This window comes from Hylaeus anthracinus, unplaced genomic scaffold, assembly GCF_026225885.1.
Source record: "Hylaeus anthracinus isolate JK02 unplaced genomic scaffold, UHH_iyHylAnth1.0_haploid 11994, whole genome shotgun sequence".
NCBI classification, from domain to species: Eukaryota; Metazoa; Arthropoda; class Insecta; order Hymenoptera; family Colletidae; genus Hylaeus; species Hylaeus anthracinus.
The window spans coordinates 1,020,547-1,041,612 of NW_026534341.1; the positions used below are offsets into that span (position 1 = coordinate 1,020,547).

Below are 21,066 nucleotides of genomic sequence, written 5' to 3' on the forward strand. Positions count from 1 at the left end.
GAGCCAGCCGAGTATTTACTCGATTCGCTAGGCCAAATAATAGCGGCCTATTAATTTCGATGCGAACACAATCCACGGTACTTGGCGTGCGAGATACATGGTTCAATTATACCCACATCGATTTCCGTCTTCGCGACCCGCCCCTACGAGTGCGCTCGCGATATCGGTATCGCGACTGCTCGCGATCGAAGTGTCTGCGCGACTTTTAAAACAGGTACGCGTACTTCACGCCCCGGAAGAACTTGTAGGTATCCTAAGAAAGCGGTTACGTTTCGTCTGAGCGCGTTCGCATGCTCGACGCAGGATCGGAGAAATCTAATATGCCGCTGGATATCGAATCGAAGGAGATGCAGCGACTTTAATTACCAGGAATAATGTACGACAGCCTAGTTCACGAATCGGTCCCGCATTAGCACGAATTTTGGCACATTTCCATTAGAGTTACAGCTAATCCTACGACGACGACGACGACGAGATGCTTCGTCTTACAAACGTTACGCACGAACACCGCAACGATAACAGTTAAAAAATAAAAAACACTCGCGTACAGAATCGGTTGTTCAACATCGAACAAACCCTCGAATACTTTCCTCCTCAACGAAAAAAGAATACGCGCGCAACGCTCGGCAAGGCTCGACCGATCGATACTCTAAAGATAACAACCAGTTACCGAGAGTGTTTGAATGAATTTGATCGAAAAATTAGCCGCGCTATGCGTAGCATAACGTGACATAACCGTGCTAAATATAGAAGTATCGTAGCGAAGTGTACAAGTCCTGTTTACGTAACGCGCACGCTGAAGCACGAGAATAAAGGGGCAGCGTTCAATAACGGTGTAATCGTAATGTTTACTTTGGACGAAAGGTTAACGAGCGAGTAGACCGATCCCCGCGTAGAAACGTCCGCTACGAATTCATCGTCGACTAGGGCACGAACGCGTCGCGAGAGATCACTCGCGGATGAGGCTTTCACCGTTTCTCGCCAACGGATTCTAGCTAACCCAATTTGCCCGCACGCGAATGCTTCTCGTTATCGGTTCACCGCGCGATTAAATACCCTCTTTTCGAAAACAATCGTAGCGTTAACGTCTTACAGAGAGATAGAAACGAACGTGAATCTGACGGATCGCGGTTTCCCGGCGACAGAACGTACCGTAAAATATCGTAAAGGGAGCGTGAGAATCGTAATGACCCACCGACGCGACGTCGGGAAAGGTACAACGAATTGTTGAGCGGCGTGTATCGCTTCGCCTACGCGCGTACTATCGTCGCGTGATAAACGTGATTCGTATCCGTTCGTTCTTTCGCGACAGGGAAAGCTCGCTAATTAGAATTACGCAGCAATTAACGATCGACCACCGTCGATCGATGATGGGAATAAAACGACGTCCACGTTCCACTTACTCGTAGATTGTATCGAATTCTCTTTGGTCCGAGACAGTTTTCCCGATCGATCGATGTTGACTTTGTTCGGAGAAAATGAACATTCACGGAAAACGGGTCAGCTTGTACGCTGGTCGCGGTTCGATCTCGACATCTCTCCGACGACGCTCGAAAAAGGCTTCGCGAAGCACCGGAGAAAAAGACGAAAATCGAGCGAACCGATCGGAAATTGATTTAACCGAGTGGCTCGAATCCGAACCAAGCGGAACCAAGCGACTCCGGCGACGAGATTAGATCACGTGCCGCAATCGCGTATCGTATTGGACTTAAAGACGCGATTTAGGCCGTGCTTCCCTCCCATCGGTTTGCCAGGTCGATCGAAAAGTCGACCTCGAATCCAGACACGGCTGGTACTTGACGATCGTGCGTAACCATCCAATAAATTGTTTTACATAAGCATCTCGAGAGTCTCGTCTTTATCGCTCTCTCGACGTCGAATTATCGTCGCTACCGACGGGACGATAAAACCTATCTCTCACCTTCTATTCCTTGTACCGCAGATAAGGTACCTGAGCTGACGTTTCGGCTCTAGACAATTTCATACAAAAATCTCGCACCTATCAGTTACACCTTTTTGGATTAGGATTTTCCGCGTCCTTCGTTTATCCTTGAACTCGTAATTTACCAGCCACAAATCCGTCGCGGTACGTTACGGCGCGACTATAATCATCAACCACCCACACTCGTTAGGACTCTCGTCGCACCCCCGCCTACGGCAAGCCGGTGGGGCTTTTCGCTCAACCGCTTTTCGCTTCGAACACTTTTTTCATCGCTATCAGGTATCTACGAATTTTTATTCAATTATCGCAAAAAAATACCAAAGTTTCCAGTCGTTTAATTTCACAACTCTTAATTACTTTCCGCGTAACGAGCGAAATTAGTTTCACTCAGATCCGGGTTTGACGTTAAATCTACGAGCGTGACAAATAAGGCAAAGGATCCGAGATTAATTTGCATTCCCTGTTCGATCGGTGTGCCACGATTCACGGTGCTTTCTCTTTCATTCAGCCCACCGATTACGGGACAATGCGAAATAAATTACGTCGCGAGCTGAATTCATTTGTCCTTCGTTGATCCACGGTGTATTAATTAAATAATGGGCAGCGTCGATAACCGAATACACACCCTCGCTGCTTTTTCCTTCGGGAGAAGAAACGAGAAAGGGACGGAAATCGAGTTACGCTTAAAACGAGTCGGATGGCAACGTTTGAAAATCCTCGCGAGTTCCTAAGCGTGGTTACGTAATAAGGAAGTAATACGTCGGGTATACGCCGTACAAAACCACCATGCTATAAAGAGATATGCGAGCATACGGCTGATTGTCACTGCCAAGGTTCCATAGGGGAAACCGATTGCCAGTCGAGTGGCTAACTACACACTTGGTTAGCTGTGGCGCCTTTCATCTGGTCTCGTCTGCTCCAGTTTGTAGAACAACCGTGTACGTTTATTCGCTCGCGAAAACTTGAATCGTTTCATCTATCCTTGCAACCGCCACGTTACCAAATAAACAATCTCGAAGCGGTTCCACGTAAGAAACAAACGCGTTTCTCGTGTCGACTAACGCTGGGAAAACTCGACGTATTCTTTGCGAACGTTTAACTTTCCCGCATCGTCCAGAAAAATGTTACCGGAAAGAAGACCGAGAATCGGTCGTATCGCGCTCTTCGAAAAGTTTCAAAGAAACGCATTGTTTTAACCGATAAAAAATATGTTGCTACGATAAACACCGATGACGATCGATAGCGCTATCGTAGAGCAAACGTCCAGGTGATGGAGTTTGTTGACCCGAGACAACGAGCGCGTCGAGGCGACTCAATGCGGAACAAAGAATTCCAGGAGACTCTCGCAGGCTGGCTGACCCGAACACGTCGGAAAAACGAGAGACGAGAGACGAGAGACGAGAGAGAGAGAGAGAGCATACGATGGCTGCACAGTTTGTCACTGCCAAGGTCCCATAGGATGCACGGTGGCGAATGGTTCTCTGGTCCGACAGTGGACTACGCTGGCTGGACGCGATGACCGGCCTCCATCGAGCAGCCGTATTGTCAGAGGCGGGACGAGACGAGACGAGGAACGTGACCCGCGAGCCAACGAGCTGCTGCGCCTCTCGTCGTCGGCTACCCGCTCGGTTAAAATAACCGCGAGAGGTGAAAAGTGCCGAAGCTCCCTCGTCGAGCATGGAGCGTCAATCGGATAAATTTTTGCCGTGATTTCACCACCGTTAATCGCGCGGACGAGCTTGCAACGTTATCGTACCTGTCGCGGAAGATTGCCTACTCCGCGGTACGCGAGGACTAATCGCAAACTTCGTGGAAAGACGAAACTGTGTAATCTTTTCAAAATGATCGAGTTGCTTCGCGGGACACGATCGAACGAGTCGAACGAGTGATCGTTGGCAATCGCGCTCCCGACACGCGCGGAAGTGTTACGAATCGAAAGAACGCGTGAAAATTATAATCGTTCGAGGAGCATGCCACTCGAGGTTCTGCTCTCCGCCCTATCTAAACGATGCAACGACCTCTCCGCAGACTTCGTTGCACGTCATTACGTTCTACGGAGGTGTCGATGCCCCGCGTGAAATTGATTTTACTCGCAATCGTGGAATAACGCAGCGTACGCGACGTCGTATAGCAGAGATCTGGGGGTCAGCCAAATTACAAATAGGAGAAAGTTCTAATTTTCGTTTCGCGTGAGATCGTGGACGGTTAAGCACCTCGCCAAGATTACGTCACGCTTGCATCACGCGTCCAAGATACCGGGTCGAATCCAAATTATTATCGGATTATCGCTAACAAGACGGTCATTTATTTCTTTTGCCTCTAGAAGTGAAACACACAACCTATCGCAACGTATACGCGATCCCGTGCGTGCGATTGATCGCTTGCAACGAACCGATCTTACCGCCAACGCGCTAATTGCGAGAAATTAACCGAGACGAGAGAAACAATCGGCGCGACTAGGCACGGTCGGCTCTCGAATCACGATTTCTCGTACTTGGCGTGTTCCTTAACCCCTGAACTTGGCAACTCGAGACGTCTCGGTCTTTCGTTACGAGCGATTCCAAAGGGAATCGCGAACCCGATTATATCGCGAACGTTAGCATACGTACTTCCTTTTTCTTGGCGCGTATCGTCCGTCGGTTAACGCTCCGATTGGGAAAAAAAATGATGGACGGACTCTTGCTTCGTTCCCGAAACGACCGCGTTCCTCTCGATTCCTATCGAACGTTTCAAGTTTTTTCACCGTTCCCACCAGCAGCGCTACGGCAATTTCATCGCGTATTTACGTTGCACCGGAAAGAGCGAAAACTTTCGTCGTTACGCACAGTTTAATCGAAAATGTAAACAAACACGCTGACCGGTTCATTATCCCGAGACACGAACCAACTCTCCGCTGATGGAAAACCAAACAGAGGACGCAAATTCTAGGTCGATGCTCTTCGGAGGTGCCGGGGCTCTAAAGAGACCTTTAATAACGAGGCGCGGAAAAAAGAGCGTAGGTACCGCCAGCCAAACGCAGCCTACCTTCTTTTCATCGAGAAGAGAAGACGCGATCTTCGTATCTCGCCGAGAAGTGTTTGCCGAGCAAAGATTACGACCAGCTCGAGAGAGTCTACGCGTCCAGGTAATGTTGACGTTACCCCCCCGTTCACCGTCTCCAGGTGACGAGCAAACGCGATAGCGTTTCCCCTTACGCCGCCGCGATCGTAAGTAAATTAGAGGCTCGTGTGAAACGAAATTACCGACCGACAGGTGTACGAAACCGTTCGACTCGGAAAGAATATGCAACGATTTCAGACACCAGCTCGTATAGATACTTGCCGCGACCGAGAGCCCGAAGCGTACCTGGTCCAAGTTTACGAGAAATTGCCAAGGTACCGGGACGAGATCGAAACTCGAAGGCCGACCGAGAGAGGCCACACGCTCGTAAACGCGTCAAAAAATATTTTCCATACGAACGATTATTGCATAGGGGCCGCCGCGGCCGATCGTCGACGGAGAACCGTAAAAAGCGTGGCGCGCGACGCGGTGCAAGCGTCGGAGTTACTTTCGACGCGTAGCCGCGGTCCCGCGTCACGTTTGAACGACGTTGGAATCGCGATATATTATTCAAACGTGGGACGAATTATTTGGTAGAACCCCCGTCAGACTGTAAAACTGTTACGAGCCTGTGCTAGACAAATAAATTTTCTACGACCGGACGCGGCCAGAGACCGCACAGGAATATAAACTTACGGACTATCGACCCGTTTTCCCGACCCTTCTTCCCTTTCCTTTCCTTTCCTTTCCATTCCATTCCAACCCATTCCATCCCATCCTGCAGCCCTCCTCGCAACGGGATACGTTGCCAAGGACTCGAAACTGAAATTATTTCGGCATCGGTAATTTCATCGATTAAAGCATACCTTGGAGCAGCTTTCATCGAAACACGAAATCTTCCAATGTTGGAAAGCGCGATAAACGAAATTATTTTTGCGCGAGCGATATCCAACGATCGAATCGCGAACGGAAAATTAACGATGATATACTTCTCGGTTCGCGGTTTCCATTCGACTCTTATCGAGTTCCCTGCATTTTCTATTTACCTATCGTAAATATGCACGTGTAGACACGACAGAATAGATACGTAAGTTTTTGTTCGATTAAAAGCTTTCGTCGAAGCAACGTACAACAAGTTTGCAAACACTGACGATACTCGGCATGAGTCAGATCCATAAAATAGCACGAAAAAGCAAATGGTACGTAGAACACTATCATGGTCTCGAGTTACGATAAACTCGTGCTTTCGCGTGAAAATTATACGCGAAATACGACTCTATTCGAATCGGTACGCAGAGCTCGAATGGAATAAACAATCCTCGGACGCTTACCGCGATGCTCTCCGGTTGAGTCTCGCGTCCCGCGATCTGCAACAAAAATAACAAAAAATGTTGAAAATATTGCTCGAACGCTGATCCGTCCTCGACGCGCGACACGTGTACAGATGTTTGTCCACTTACAACGTTCGTCGGCGAGGAAGTGTATCGGGAACGACGCGTGTGAAACCGTGTCGTGGACTCGGATTTCCTGTTCACCTTGTTAGACGTCCTCAGCACCGTGTTAGCCGATTCTCGAAAACGGCAAGAATCGCCGTAAAGCTCGCGGAAAAACGACCGTCCGATAATTCGCGAGCAACTTCGAATCTACTTTTAATTACGCCACATTCGAGCGAACCGATGTTTACATATCGGAAAAGGAAGAAGGAAGAAACCGTGTCGCGTCGAGTAAACCTATTAACGCGGGAAGGTCGGGATATACTCGCCGAGGCATATTTACAATTACGATATGATTTCGGAGCTTGGAAAGGAGCGGTAGCTTCCTAAACTGAATTTTACGAGTGCAGGCCTTCCGCGAAATAATTCTAGCCGAGTATCTCTCGTCCCAAATGTATCGCATCTCTGGAGAGACGAAACTTGAAATAACGCAAATTGCAAGACGTTGCCGAGTTTCGAGTCCATTTTCCGAAAAGGTTGCACGTAACGGAACAACGATCGATACGATGCATTGCCACGAGTTGTTCGACGAGTATCGAAATCCCTAAGGGAATCGATGCAACGTACAATAAGATATGCGTGGTGGACCGACCTTTTGCTCAGCGAATGCTTCCGTTCCGCTACTTTTGACATCGTGGTGTTTACCCCAACGCTAGCTTTCGACCCGATCGAATCTGCTCACCGAAACTACGAGTACAAGGAAATTTCCCTTTAAAGCTCTTGTGCCGTCGGGCAAACAACGACGAATACGTGTTCGAAAGACATATCCTATCTACCTCTGGCCGAGCGCTAACCAGCTGTTTTATCAACGTAAACATTCGTAACGCGTCGTTCGAGATAACAAGCGGATATCGCTTTGAGGTCGTTCCTAATCGCAATGTACTCCCGGCTTTTGCGTAACGAACAACTATCGCGTAATATCCACCTGCGTTTCCGCTCGAATCGCGGCATCGTGCAACCTTCGTTCCTAGAAAGCGTCGGAGAACGCGCGTATCCGTACCGGCGTGTTTACGGCGTCCGCGTTAACGCCGGCACGTCTCGATCGCATCATCGATCAACGTTCGATCGCGTTCGAGCAACCTTGTGAAAAACGACCAACTTGAACGACTTCCTCGTATCTTTAAAATCGCGAGTCGCGCGTCTCCCCAACGGCTCGGCGAACTGGTTTCGCTCTAGATGCGCCTAGTCGAACTGAAAATACCCGTGACGACGCTAAACGCGAGTCGAAAATGGTAGTAAAAGGAGTGGCACTGAAAAAGTGACTCGTTTCGACGGACTAGGCGAGAGGAGATTAAGCGATATAAAGGTTCCGCGAGTGGCGTTGCAGTTTGTTGGTGAGTAGTAGCACTCGACACCGACTGCGACGCACGCACCTGGAAATAGCTGCAGTGTTAAATAACAGCGTCTGCTCGCGCCACGTGCACGCGTACTCTGTGCCACGAATACAGATAACGATCGAGGATGCTGATTTTTCCTCTTTTACGGAGTCGCTCGAAATCAGTTCTTCACCGAGGCTCGTTCGATCGACAGACGAAACGCGTCCGTTCGTCGCTTTCTCGCGGAAGAAGACAGAGTCGTTTCGCGCAGCGAGTCGTCGCGAAGCGGAAAATGCACGAGTGTGTCGGTGCACGGAGAGAAAAGCATTTTGGCGTTCGTCGTGATTTATGTCAAGCTTTTAATTAACGTCACACTTTTTTTACCCGCGGCGACCCGTCAAGCTCCGAAATAGCCCCGGCCCGATTCATCGTCGCGAAAGCACCATTGTTCCAACGGATAATATTCGTCGGCGAATATTCCCGAACGACCCTTGCTTCCGAGCCGATCGACGATTTCGCGCTAAAGGCTACTCGCGCGACGCAACAATTGCACCGTTCTGCCGCTGACCGGCGCGAAAACTACGATTCCTTTCGCCGCGAACAAGAGATCGTCAACGTTTAATTCGCGAAGCAGCATCGTTAGATCTCGTTGCGGCCGTTAATCGATACTTATCCGCGAACAAAGCCGCGGCAACGAGCCACTTACGCCGGCCCGAGCTACAATTATTTCCAGCCAATTACACCTAATCATCGAACCCGAGAGCAACACTCGAATTACGCGCGGCAGTTTTTCTACGGCGACTCGACGAGTTATTTTTAAGTCTGATTGCGGCGCGAGCGTGCGTTTTACGGAATAACCGCGCGAACGTTTGGGATAGAAACGAGATTACAGCGGTCCCGAAGTACACATGGGGTAGACTGTTTAAAGAGCTAGAAACTAACCGTGACTGCGCTTCGGTCGACCGTTTCCCGCGATTCGCGAAAGTAGAAAATCATAAACGATGATAAGGCGCGAAAGCATTGGTTGACGAGGAGAGGTAAAGGCAGGTATCGAACGAACACCGACGAACGGACCGACGCCGACGGTCGCGGTCGTATGGATGGACGGAGAGGAGACAGACAGAGAGCCGGGGTCGTGGGAGAGACGTAGGCATGGCAACCACCATCCATCCCCTGGCGAGTGCTATGCGCCATCGAGTTTGTACTGTATCGAGTGTACAGGAAATCCGACACGGGACTAGCTAAAAATACACCGGCAGTTTATACGTGCACCCTATACGATATACACCTAGGCGGCCCGTTAACGCGCTCGAGACGATTCCGCGATTCGAGGTCTTTTCATCGTGTCGTTTCGGCCCGCCGCGAGAGGAACGCGCGCGTTAACGGCACGCGTCGAGTCTGGCTTGAGATCTTTACTGCCTGCGACCGGGCCAGAAATTTTACGAGCACGGTTGTCCACGGTTGTTCACCTCGAGGAAGAAGATGCGCGTCTCGCCACGCCAAGTATCAACTTTCGCGTATCGAAGTTTCCTTTCGTTTTGTAGGTAACGCAACGCTTTGACGAGTAAGCAAACTCGCGCGGGAAGACTCGATCCGTTGAGAAAATACCGTCGACTGAATTTCAACGATACGAGAGAACGTCGAATGCGACGTTCTTGGGTGGAATTTTAGAGAAGGTCGAGGGAGTGAAAATACAGTCCTCTGCAGCGGCATAATCGCGGCAGCTATGCGGAATACGAGTTGCGGCAACGGATGAAATTCGCGTTCCATCAGCGGTCAAAGGAACCGTGTATGGAAACTAGCGAAGCGAGCGAGCGCTGTGCAGAAATTTTTGCATGTTCCTTCGCGCATCGACGACTTATCGCGCGAATAAAAGAATTCTCGTGCTTTCCCGTTCCTTCCGGCCGAACGTTTCATTGTTTCTGCCGACGAAACACTCCTCGCCCAAGGTAATACGTACGTTTTATTTCTCCTCGCTTATTACGCTCGGTCGTTCGATCGTCAATAAAACGTTTCTCGATCGCAACGGTTATTCTTCGACGTCTGAAACGACTCGGTAAAATTTCTTTACACCCGTCGCGTTAGTCGAGCTTTAAAAAGCGCTTCGCGTAAGTACGGGCATTTGCGCAAAACTTGCAACGACCAGTGCACCCCGACGCGCACCGGTTTCATCCGCATTCTAAATGGAAACTTGGACGATTAATTCCACTCGGGCAGCTGGTTCTCTAGTTTTCTTTCCCCGGCAAAGGAATTGAAAATCGGCAACGCGAGAACGGAGGTAGTCGCGTTTCTCGCGATGCGAAGAAAACGAAATCGCGAGGCGAACGGCGACGAGGGAGAGTCGAGGGCGGAGAAAAAGCTCGAACAACGAGTTGGAAAGCCTTCTACGGGAATAAAGCGAGTCTCGGGAAACCAGCCAAGTCCGAGAGCGCGCGCATCAGCTGCTCTCGTAGCGAGGAACACGTCGACGCGTCTTTCTCCGCGAGTTTTTCATTCGCACCGAGAACTACACGGCTTCGTATCGATGCGCAATTGCACGCGCTCCGCGGATTGTCGCGTGCACGCGGAATACGCGATCGCTTTAAAAGATTTACGATAAACGAAGCAAAATATATATTAGTGATCGTTGATTATTTCGCCAGTGGAATTATAGGAAGCAGAAGACCATCGGCGCGGCGTCGCGGCGACGTCGGTAGTAGATAAGCGGAAGCTCTTAATTTGTGGATGACCGTGCCGATACAAAGATATAACAAAAGAAGAGATCTTATCGTACTGGTATCCATCTAAGCTGACCGTCGTCGAAATATAACTAACCCGAACGGAACGCGTTAATTATAGAAACCAACGAGCGTACGCGGACCTCCGATTCAACGGTAAAATCTGATTCATCGGTTCGTCCAAGTCTCGAGTTATCGCTACCGCGAGTAACTCTTTGCTATCGTTCGAGTACGTAAACGCGGAATCTGTTGTTCGCGACGTTTCCCTTTTGAGGAGAAGAATTAAGTCGAAAGAACGGCTTTTCTAGGAGAACGTGATCTCGCGCCGTTATCGTTCCGGCTTTTCCAAAAGGATTTCAGATAAGGAATCGATACGTACAATAGCGAAGCGACCTTGTCGACGCTAGCAACATTTTCCGAATCATCGTTCCGCAATGATCGAACGCGAGAAACGTGCGGCGAAGCTGCCGTTACGCCACAATACCGTAAAACGCGTATTATTTATAGGTCCACGGAATGCGGAATGCGACTGCCTACATTGAAAACTACATTCTAACCAACCTGCCCGCCGACGGCGACCCAGTTATGCATCGGCGTACTCGAATTTCTACTTCGAGACTTCCACCCATCCATCGATAAAATATAACGTCCCGAAACGTGCTCGCAACCGTGCGCGCAACCGTGCTTCCTCGGAACGGAGAATATTCTTAAGGAATTTACGCAGCCCTAAACGATCAGGTCTCGTACGCGAAACAATTAGTTCGACGCGAATGTTATCTAATCGCGTAAACAGAATTCTTGTTGCGTTGGATTCGTCGAACGCTATGAATTATACATGCAAAGCGATGCGCAAGGTTAAGACGCGTTGTATCATCGAAGCGAGAGGTTGGTTTCGCCGGTGCGGTCGATGGCGAAACCGTTTCTTCTCGTCTCCGCATATTTCTCGCGAACATTAATCCGACCAACGACCGACCGTCGAGAATTCGGGGACGGGAACATCGAAAACTGACACGAGTTTGGATTCAGCCTAATGGGCTGGAAACCAGACGCAAGGACGAAGCTCGAGCTGACCGAACCGAGCGGAAAGTCCAGCAAAATGGCCAGATACGCGCGTTTGTCACGTTTGCGAAGGCAACGAGTATACGAAATGATTCTACGTTCCGTAGAAGGCTTGCGTCGCAATAATTTGCATCTTTCTACGTGGAATATCTGTGCGCGTTACGCTATTGAATACAGCGCGTCTGTTACGGAAGAAACCTGGTCGAACGAAGGAATAAAAAGTTGGTTAATACCATTCGCGCAAACGTAAAAACGTAATATGCGCCTAGGTCCACAGTTCTTCCGCGTAAACTCGCGATTTGCATTCGGGATATTTATCTCGTTCGCGACGATTGCCGCGAACGTGACGCTCGAATTTGTAATTATAATTAAACGCTTCCAGGCCGGAGGAATTTGTTCGCTCCTGACGAGTGGTTAACCGGAGAAAATTAATTACACCGATGCACCGGATGCAGTCGACGCAACAACGATTAAGCTGCTACGAACCACGCGGGACACACCGCCGAGCCGTCGGTTTTTTGCTCTTCCTTTAACCTAACCCAAATAAACATTATTTTCTCATGCCACCGTGTCTCTTCACACCGAAATAGTAACGGTGACGGTCTTGATCCACGGACGACGATCGCGCCAATCATTGTTCGATGGTATTTAGGAGACCGACTATTTTCAGACCACTATTTTTATTTAAACAACTATCGCGAGACATTCGCAAACCTTGTCGAGGCCTGTAGTCCAAACGAGCCGACGGCCGTTTCTCGGCATCGTCTTCCATAAAAGCCATGCCGGAGGTAAGCGAGACCGATTGGAAAATCACGAGGAATTCGATGACGTCCAACGATCGAAAAGGAAGCAGCCGATATCCATTCCGTCGATGGGTGCAACGGGTCTCGCTTTTCTTCGCGCGATCAAACAACGCGTGTCGCTACCTCGGCGAACCTTTTAATCGTCCACCCCTTCGTTACTTCGCATTAACGACATCATCGCGATTCGTGCGGGCCGAGAAACGATTTCTATCGGTGAACAATAGCCGGCGGCGATAAAAGGAAAGTGGCGAGGGACAAAGTTGAAAATCCAAATACGCGGAGAAAGGGTTAACGGCGTCTGGACATTCCGGAACCTTTTCCCATGCACGTGCGCGTCGACGTTCGAGTCCGTGTCGCTTAGCCGTTTCGTGATTGCGCAAAAATCATTTGCATGACAATGAGAGACGGCCGCGTGCCGGATAGTTTAACTCGTCGTCCGAAACAAAAATGCGCAACGCCTGAAAAGCATCGACGCGTTGTGGGAACCTTCGCGACAGATGAAACACGTCGTCGGGATTATTAGCCAATGTTGCGGGGCTTGCATTGTTTTCTATGCCCGAGTTGAAAAAAAAAAAAAAAAAGAAACTGCAAAATAAATAAGCGAGTTTGCTTTCGTTATACAGCGATCTTCGATCATGGTTGTTTCATTGCAACGCGTTCAATTATCGAAACAACGAACGCCCCACGCGGACTGGCAATCGAATTACCTATCCGGTTATCTTCGACACCGATCTAATTACTATCAAAGCTGCCGTCGGACAGTCGCTGTACGTACCAGCCACTCGAGGAATCTTTTTTCGATATGCAAATAAAATCGACCTTTTTCAACGACCGCGTTAAATCGTTGCGCGCGAAACGTCAGATTCCGAGGACCTTGACACGTTTGGTGAAATTTTTACGATTTTTCGTTATTTCGTTTCGTCGGAACGTTGGTTCGAGATCGACCCTTTGCAACTACCCTCGAGAAAACGAAATACGACGGTTCCGTTAGAGGCGATGGTTACGAATACGCTCGCGCGTGCAGTTTACCCGAGGATAATTCATACGCGATTGTATGCTGTCCAGAGACCCCCCACGCGATCATACGCGTCCGCGAAACGCCGTACGTGTACGCAAATCGTTCGAAACGATACGAGATACAATTTCGATACATTCGCGAGAAGTGTCAATCGAATACGAAGTTCGATTAATTCGGTAACCTCTTCCTTGTCGTCGACACCGACTTCGGACCGTATCGATCGAATAAAATCTCGTCTGTCTCTACCCATTGTGTAAAACGCGTAGAACAAAGAAATAAAGAAATCATAACATGACCTACGAGTATCCTGAGCGCGACCTTGCCGATATGGCGGGAATCCACTCGCGAGGAAGTAAATCCGACCATTTCGATGCAAATACGTTGGCATCTCGCGAATATGCTAGCCTATACTAAAACTAAGGCGAATGCAATGTACTAAAAAATGTTGCTCTAATCGTTATCTTCTTGGCGTTTGCAACGAACAAATCACGATACGGTCGTTTCGTGCAAATTGATATCGCGTTTGATTCCATTTCATTCGAAACAACGTTATCGTGCGTATAACGAGACGAGACGAGACTCTCTTCCTTTTACTTTCTACAAAACGTCTGTCTACGAAACGAATGCGCCTATGGAAATGAAATTGTTTGGTGGGATTACGGATTACGACGCGACGGACGCTTACGACGGGCTACTTAAATTCACTTTAGCCGCAGTGGAAAAAGAACAGGGGGTGGCGGCATGGCCAACGGTCGAAAGAGCAGGTCAAACTCGATTCCGTCGGCAGGTAGCGGACGCGTTCGTTTTCCGTCCAAAGAAGCGTGACAGCAAAGCACGTGAACGAGAAATATTTCGTGGATACGACCGATTCTTTCTAAAAGGCACTCGCGTGCGACATTATCGAGCCGATGCGTCGACTCGATCGCGAATGGGTCGGCTTCTAGGCAAATTCTGGCCTCGATCGGTCACAAATTTTCAAGTATCGCGAACCGAGGATTCGGGCGTTGCTATTGGATGATATTCAAAAACGGTTGACACTACCGCGAGACGCGATGTTTTATTCTCGTTCAAACGCATGGAACGCGCGACGATTGGCAAAGCCGGCTGTCCTATTCGCGTACGTAATCGTAAAATCAGCGATAACGCGAATGGGTTCTACGCGCATAACGTACAACGCGAGAAAGATAAATGCTACGAATTATGTTCTACGTGGAAGGATTCGGAGAGCGTTTGGAGGTTACATTTCCAGCTCGCAACGCAAGCTCTATGGGTCCGCAGGAAACTGTCCAGGATGTTAACGGAACAAAACGGTTACTCACCGTTCGTTGCACGTTCACGTCCTTGCTCGAACACTCGGCACTCTTTCCTTCGGGCGACGCAACTACAAACTCGCGACGAAAAAAAGGATAATCGAATAAACTGAACACGACCAGGGACGAACACAACACACTCACGAGTCACAAAACAGACTGAAGTGAAGACCGAAGCTCGCTCGCTGGCTGGGCAGTGGGCACCTACCGTCGACGTTGCTACGAGACGCCCGAGGCGATCGTGTCGCCCTCTCTCGAGGAGAGGCGGAACTCTCGCGGCGCTGTCTGTTCCCGCCATATTTTGAATCCGCCTTTTTCTCATCTTTCGCCTTTCTCTTTTTACGACAATTTGAACGATAGGTCGTGGGAAGTTTAACGATGTAATCGTCATCCCTGGGATATGTTGTTACGTTTTATATCGCTGTATTAAAAGTAACTTTGGACAATGATTACACAGTACGTGCAACAAGTACAAAGTAAATATATTTTCAACGCGCTATTCACTTTGTCACGTTTTAAATAATATTCGATGTACAATATTAACGGAATTATATAAATACTTATAAGATTTGCCATCTTTGGTTCAAGTTGTATTCGCTGACATCAAGTTATACCTATAATTATCGTTGTATCGTAAAATTGTCAAGTATTATCGGAAATAGAATCATTTTCGCCGACAACCGATTAACTACCCAATCCCTGTTATTCGAACATTTCGTACAATTTCAATCGCGATAAAGCTCCGATTATTCGTTATACATATGTAGAAAATCATGCGCTCGTGGCCGCTATTTCAATACGTGCCACACGGTAACGAGTTTTCTAGGATTTTGGAGCACGGAGAACCAATGCAATCTCTCCGTTGGCCCTCTGACTCCTTTCCCGAGAGCAACTTTGCCGATGTGAACGTCTTTCGACTTATAGCTCGCGTTTACCGAGTCCTCGCTGTCGCTCGGATGATCCATACCGATCGTACGGACGTCGGCAGGTAGGTTCTGAAATATTTAACAAGATCGTTAGTTTATTTTCATTCGTCGATTCGAATGTACGTTTATCCGGACCTTGCTACACAGCACCACGAGAAATTGTACGATGTCCAGTTGATTGTACGTTACATCGAACGTCAGGGTTTCGTTCAACTCTGGCTGCAAACTTGCGCGAACAAATTTCGTTTTCTTTTTCTTTATTTTCTGTCCTGTTCTGGCATTTAGCATCAATACTCTGACATACGGATCTGAAACGAATACATTGTACGCGGTACGAGTCGTCGATGTATCGTTTTCTCGCGATCGAATTCACTCAATACTCACTGAAGTCTTTTAAACTCGACACCGCCGGTGTAAACTTCACGTCGCGCACTTTCATAACATTTATCGTCAGTCTCTGAGCTGTGGGTAAGTAACTTATACCTAATAAAATATTTCCAAACTCCTGCAAAAAGAAACGAGCGTCATCGAACGTTTCGTCCAAAGTAATTAATGTACTACGAGACAATACCAAATTGGACGGTTTCATCTTGAAGTTGAACATGTGGATCTCCGGACTTTGCAAAATGTGCTTCAGCTCCTTTATCGGTATCTTTAAGGTACACAATTCCGTGTCGTTGGCGTACCTATCGTGATCGTGCGCCGCTAAATCAAGGATCCATTCCTATAAAAGAGACGATCGAGTGAAACCAGGCAAAAGCGCGTAATTTCTAGGACGAGTAATCGTTTTCGTAACGGTACGACGAAACACGCGACCCGCGTCGCGCAAAATATATTTGCATCGCGAACATACGGGTACGTTCGCGTACTCGGTGCGGCTGCTTTCTCGACCAACCGTTTCCACTTTCTTCCATCGTAAAAAAAGAAAGAAAAAAAAAGAAAAAAACAAAATTCCATATCAAATTTTGTGACGATTATTCAAGATTCCGTTACCGAGACATAAACAATATTTTTTCTAACGTTCAAATGCATGCACAGCTCTCGTCGTAGACGCGCTTTAACTTATGCCAGAGTGACGTGTTTCGAGACCTTGAATTAAATACAACACTGAAACGCGCGCAGGCTCGAGATAAAAAAACATAAGTACGCCTGTACCTTAACTTCGTGGGGCTTTACGTTTGCAACGACGAAAGTCTCTTTAAAAATGGGACTAGCCGTATGCCTGACGCCTCTCGTTCGGAAACTGTGCAACTTTTGCCGTTTCCTGTGGCTCCAGGATTGCTTCATAATGTTCAGAGTCACGTATGGCTCCAACGTACAGTTGTATTGTTTTGGAGGAAGACCGGACACCGCCTGCGCATCGTTAAACGTTTCAATTCGCATGAAGGTATGAGTCGTCGCTAATCGCGCGACTACTTGCATCTAATTAAATACGCTATCGGTATACCGATAGTACTTGTATTTTTTCTTTTTCTTTTAAATTATACGATCATCGCTAAGCGAGTCTCCGAGACCTATCGAACGATTCGTGACCCGATTTCCACAACGATCACTAAGAACGCGTAAACGAGGAGCAGATAAAAGAACATCAATTAATACCTCGACGCCAACGACAAGTTTCCCTGTAACAGCTTCGTCGTAAGGCGGTAGATACTGCAAGCTCAACGTCACCTCCGTCGGGAATTCCCTTTGTTTCTTGTCTGGTTTTTGCTTGGTCTTTTGCACCAGGTTCTGCAACGTGTGCCGTGCAAGGAATAGATTAATACGCGATAGTCGATGTGTGGCGATTAAAACTGAATCTGGTACAGGTAGCGGAAGTTACCAGAGTAGACGAGGAATTGGTGTAGTCGAGTTGCGGATTGCTAGAGTTCCAAGAAGGTGGTTGGTTCGTGGCTGCGTTCTCGTTGATCGTACCTGAGGAATTTTTACGAATTTTGTGAAACGAACGCGTTAGATTTCGCGAAATAACGTTTCGCGAACGAGCATCAAGGATACACAACGGTCGACATCGTCAAGCAGCTGTATCGTTACGCGAGAGACAAGCAAACAACTCGTAAAGGATAATTATACGGTACCATTGTTGCTGTCTTCGTAGAGGCTACCCAATCTCCATGACCTGTAGCTGACATCGTTCAACTTCAAGTTTTCATTTCCTCCGCTTTTAGCACGCAACGGCACATTTTTTGCTTCCCTCCCTGAAAGGAATTACTCATACCTTTGATTACGCAATTTGAAAACAGCTGAAATAGCCACGCGGCTATCCGCTCCAAGATTCGTTTGACTCATGTCTGATGTCGCTAATTACATGTTTCGTTTAACGCATGCAAACGAATCGGGGAACATCTAATTTCTACGGTGCCGAACATCTGCGACCGAAGGCTTTTCGCGACTGTTAAACCCGACGATGCGACACCCGCGCATACACAATCACCGTTTAATCATTTTATAACAGAACGTCGTTATAATAAGAGAACTCAACGATGGCTTTGGAGAAAAAGGCACATTCGGAGTAGACGGATCGAACGATACAATCGAGTAGGAATTTGCATAGAAACGGGATACGCGTAATTGTTCTTCCATGCGATCAATCTCTACGGGTTAATTTCAGCGGTTCGTCCAAGAACATTCGTTTGCTAACGTTTAAATATAGCGGCAACGTTGATAAAATCGAAAGGAAGTCGCGTCAACGAGACGCAAGCTCGTTCGCGTCGACGACTTATGCTGGATTTAGTAAATCCTTTTGTGCGGTTGAGATGGGCGTTGCCATCGCGACTCTATCGGAAGGCTGTCTGTGCAATTTGTTCGCAGGATGACATGCCCAATTACGTAACATCGCGGAGGAAACGAAGAAAACGTCGCGCCCGCGAGCGCGTGTATGTATAAATATAAATGTGCGAACAATGGCGTAATGTATCAGTCGTGTATACGCGCGATTCATGACGCAGGAATCCAAGTTTCCTTCCTTTCAGAGGAATACAACGTTCTTTGTTGTATAAACAGTGTTTCGGATGCGATGGAATCGCGTTTCGTCGTCGGCTCGAATGATTTTAGTACTACAACAGTTACGTTACGATACTCTCGGATCGGGTTTGCGTTGCGCGCCAATCTGTCGTCCACGATTACCTTGATAACGCTTGACGCGAAATCTTTAGCAATTTCTACCGTAACCTTTGTCTCGTTAAATATGCGTTTCCGGCATTACGCTGACATGAATTTTTCCACTCCATTTAACCAACCATCGCAGGCCACCTCTTTCAAGGTTACAGTGTACCCCATGTGATTACGAAGAATAAAACAGAAGCCAGGGAATAAAACGCGTACACTCGTTATACAAACACAGTCGTTGCAATCACCGAGAAACAAAAGAAATCGACAGCTGCGATCGTTGTCGTGCTGTTGTAAAAACCTATCGGGACCAGAAACGTTTCGATGACGTATATCGTACATTTCCGCGCGGATATCCAACCTCTTTTGTTACTTGGCGTTTTACGTAACCGGGTTACAGGGATCTCGTCTATTTTCCGTGGTAATCGAAGCGCGTTAGATACCAGTTCGCGAATCGACGAACGAGAATTTCTCTACGATAGAATTCGTAAACTTCCGAAAGCACCTTTGATGCAAAGATATCAAAAGCGATTGCATTCCTCGGCACGTGTTTCGCGAACAATAGCACGCGTGCGCCGAAGCAAAGCTCGCAAACGTGTCGAGAAAATTGCTAGACAGGTTACGCTTGTAAAAAGCAAAGCTTACTTCGTCTCTTGATGCAGTCGTATCCAAGACATCCCGGAATCGCGAAGCACAGGACCACGATCACGATGGCACCGATGGCTAGCACGCCTACCACGGCTACCGCGATGATGATAATTTGGCCCCACGGGCCAAGCGAGTCATCGTGCACCATTCACTGGAAACGCACGTTCGATGTTACTATCGGTGCACTCGTCTATGCGAAACAGTGTCGGTCGCGATAAACTAATCATCGACGAAAAAAGGTTTGCTAGCTAGCCAGCCGATCTAGCGCTACCTTTGTTCGGTTTCAAACCGTGATCGTTTGAAAGCGATTCGAATAAATTTTCTTTGAACGCTTCGAAACGTCACCTCGCGAGTCGTAAAGATAACTCTTTGAGTCGGTTAAGCTAGATTCGCCATTTTTACGGCGGTCTGTTTTCATCGATTGCGCTTCCGTTTCACCGTAAACGCGCCCAGCGTCGCGATCGACCTCGAAACGATCGATCAAGATCGATACCGTTTTTTTACGATTTAGAATCCTTGACATCGAAATACTCCGTCGAAGAGAGAAGCCATTTTCTTGGTTACGAGTACAAGTGCGACAAGTGTGAAGAGTTAGCTTTCTTCGCGAAAGTTCCGAGAGATCCGGGGAGAGGCGCGTATTCGAAAGGTTAAAAGGAAGTCGTAATTGGTTTACTAGTTTCGAGTACACGAGATCCGAGGGTCCGCGTCGACGCGTGGGCAACTGGCCACGAGAAAAACGAGACTTGCGTGTAGACGTCGCGTTTCGCGCGTTATGTCTGTGACGGGTCGCGGCTGTGTCGCGTCGCGAGGCAATAGAAAAATAAGCCACGTTAACGCGCGCAGAAAACACTTGTGCTTTTCGCGCGCGCGCGCGCTCGTTACCGTCGCGTCCGCTTGGCAAGAAGCGTACTCGCGGGACTCTGAGAAATCCCGTGTGTCGGACGGAACCTTCGCACTCGTTTCTTCCCTTTTTCGCTCGGCGCACTCGCGTCGCCGCTCCGCGCCGCGTCTTTCGACCGCGTCCGTCGGCATAGAGCACCTGTTACGGGAAACGTGGAAACCACGACCGAAGAACAGCATATGGCCGGTTCGAATCGAATAGATGTTTACCTCGAGTTGTTGTTTCGACGCGGTCGTAGCGCAAAAAAGAATGACATCACGTTAACGTTGATCGATTCACGCGTTACGAACGCTACTTCTCGGACGGTACGCGCGAGTACTTCTATCGAAAGCGAATCTCGTTTTTGTGCCATAGCAAAAAGTTCCCTCGTATCGAGTTTTTCCCGGGATCACCGTTCCGTCCGCTTCCGTCTGCGTCGTCCGCAAACGTTCGTCGAGAACTCGAAGATTCGTCGGACCGATTCGATCGACGCTCGCCGAATTCTGCGTGACGATACTCACTCGACCATAAGAATGTCCCACGATGACCGCCGTCGCGGACGAATCGAATGGCATTCGCGGTTCGCGATTTCGATGTCAGCGCGGTGACAAGTCGACGGAAAGGACGATTAATCGGTACCCGCGTGCGTCCTTCGCAGCCCGGACCGACGACTCGGTGCGCGATCGTCAACTCCCGATGAACGACAAACCACGACGAACGCAGGGACCTGCATAGGACGAGGAACGCGCTATCTACGCTTGCCCCTCTCCGAGCTTCGACGACTCTGCCTATTTCGCCGATAGCTGGCGG

General features: G+C 48.5%; 2 protein-coding genes across 5 annotated transcripts in view; both read right to left on the reverse strand.

Moving 5' to 3' along the window:
- The window catches only part of LOC128888966 (mitogen-activated protein kinase-binding protein 1), a 46,100-nt gene extending 31,200 nt beyond the window's left edge, over positions 1-14,900 (reverse strand). The window contains exons 1-2 of one of the 3 annotated variants that reach the window (XM_054146201.1): positions 14,707-14,900; positions 6,313-6,348 (exon numbers count right to left, since the gene is read on the reverse strand). The gene's annotated coding sequence lies outside the window, so the exon portion shown is untranslated. The remainder of the gene's footprint in view (positions 1-6,312; positions 6,349-14,706) is intronic. The other 2 variants (XM_054146203.1, XM_054146202.1) reach the window with 2 other exon arrangements.
- A 260-nt stretch (positions 14,901-15,160) lies between these two features.
- LOC128888987 (synaptotagmin-1-like) lies at positions 15,161-20,926 on the reverse strand. 2 transcript variants are annotated; one of them, XM_054146238.1, is made up of 10 exons: positions 20,778-20,926; positions 19,374-19,527; positions 17,699-17,818; positions 17,446-17,537; positions 17,223-17,354; positions 16,779-16,976; positions 16,195-16,347; positions 16,008-16,128; positions 15,759-15,931; positions 15,161-15,692 (listed from the first exon to the last, which is right to left on the reverse strand). In XM_054146238.1, exons 2-10 carry the CDS (start codon positions 19,522-19,524, stop codon positions 15,486-15,488), a joined length of 1,347 nt encoding a protein of 448 aa, XP_054002213.1. In that variant the 5' UTR covers positions 19,525-19,527; positions 20,778-20,926; the 3' UTR covers positions 15,161-15,485. The 2 variants fall into 2 exon arrangements, with proteins under 2 accessions (XP_054002213.1, XP_054002212.1); XM_054146237.1 differs by lacking the exon at positions 20,778-20,926 and adding an exon at positions 20,487-20,753.
- Positions 20,927-21,066: the final 140 nt, after the last annotated feature.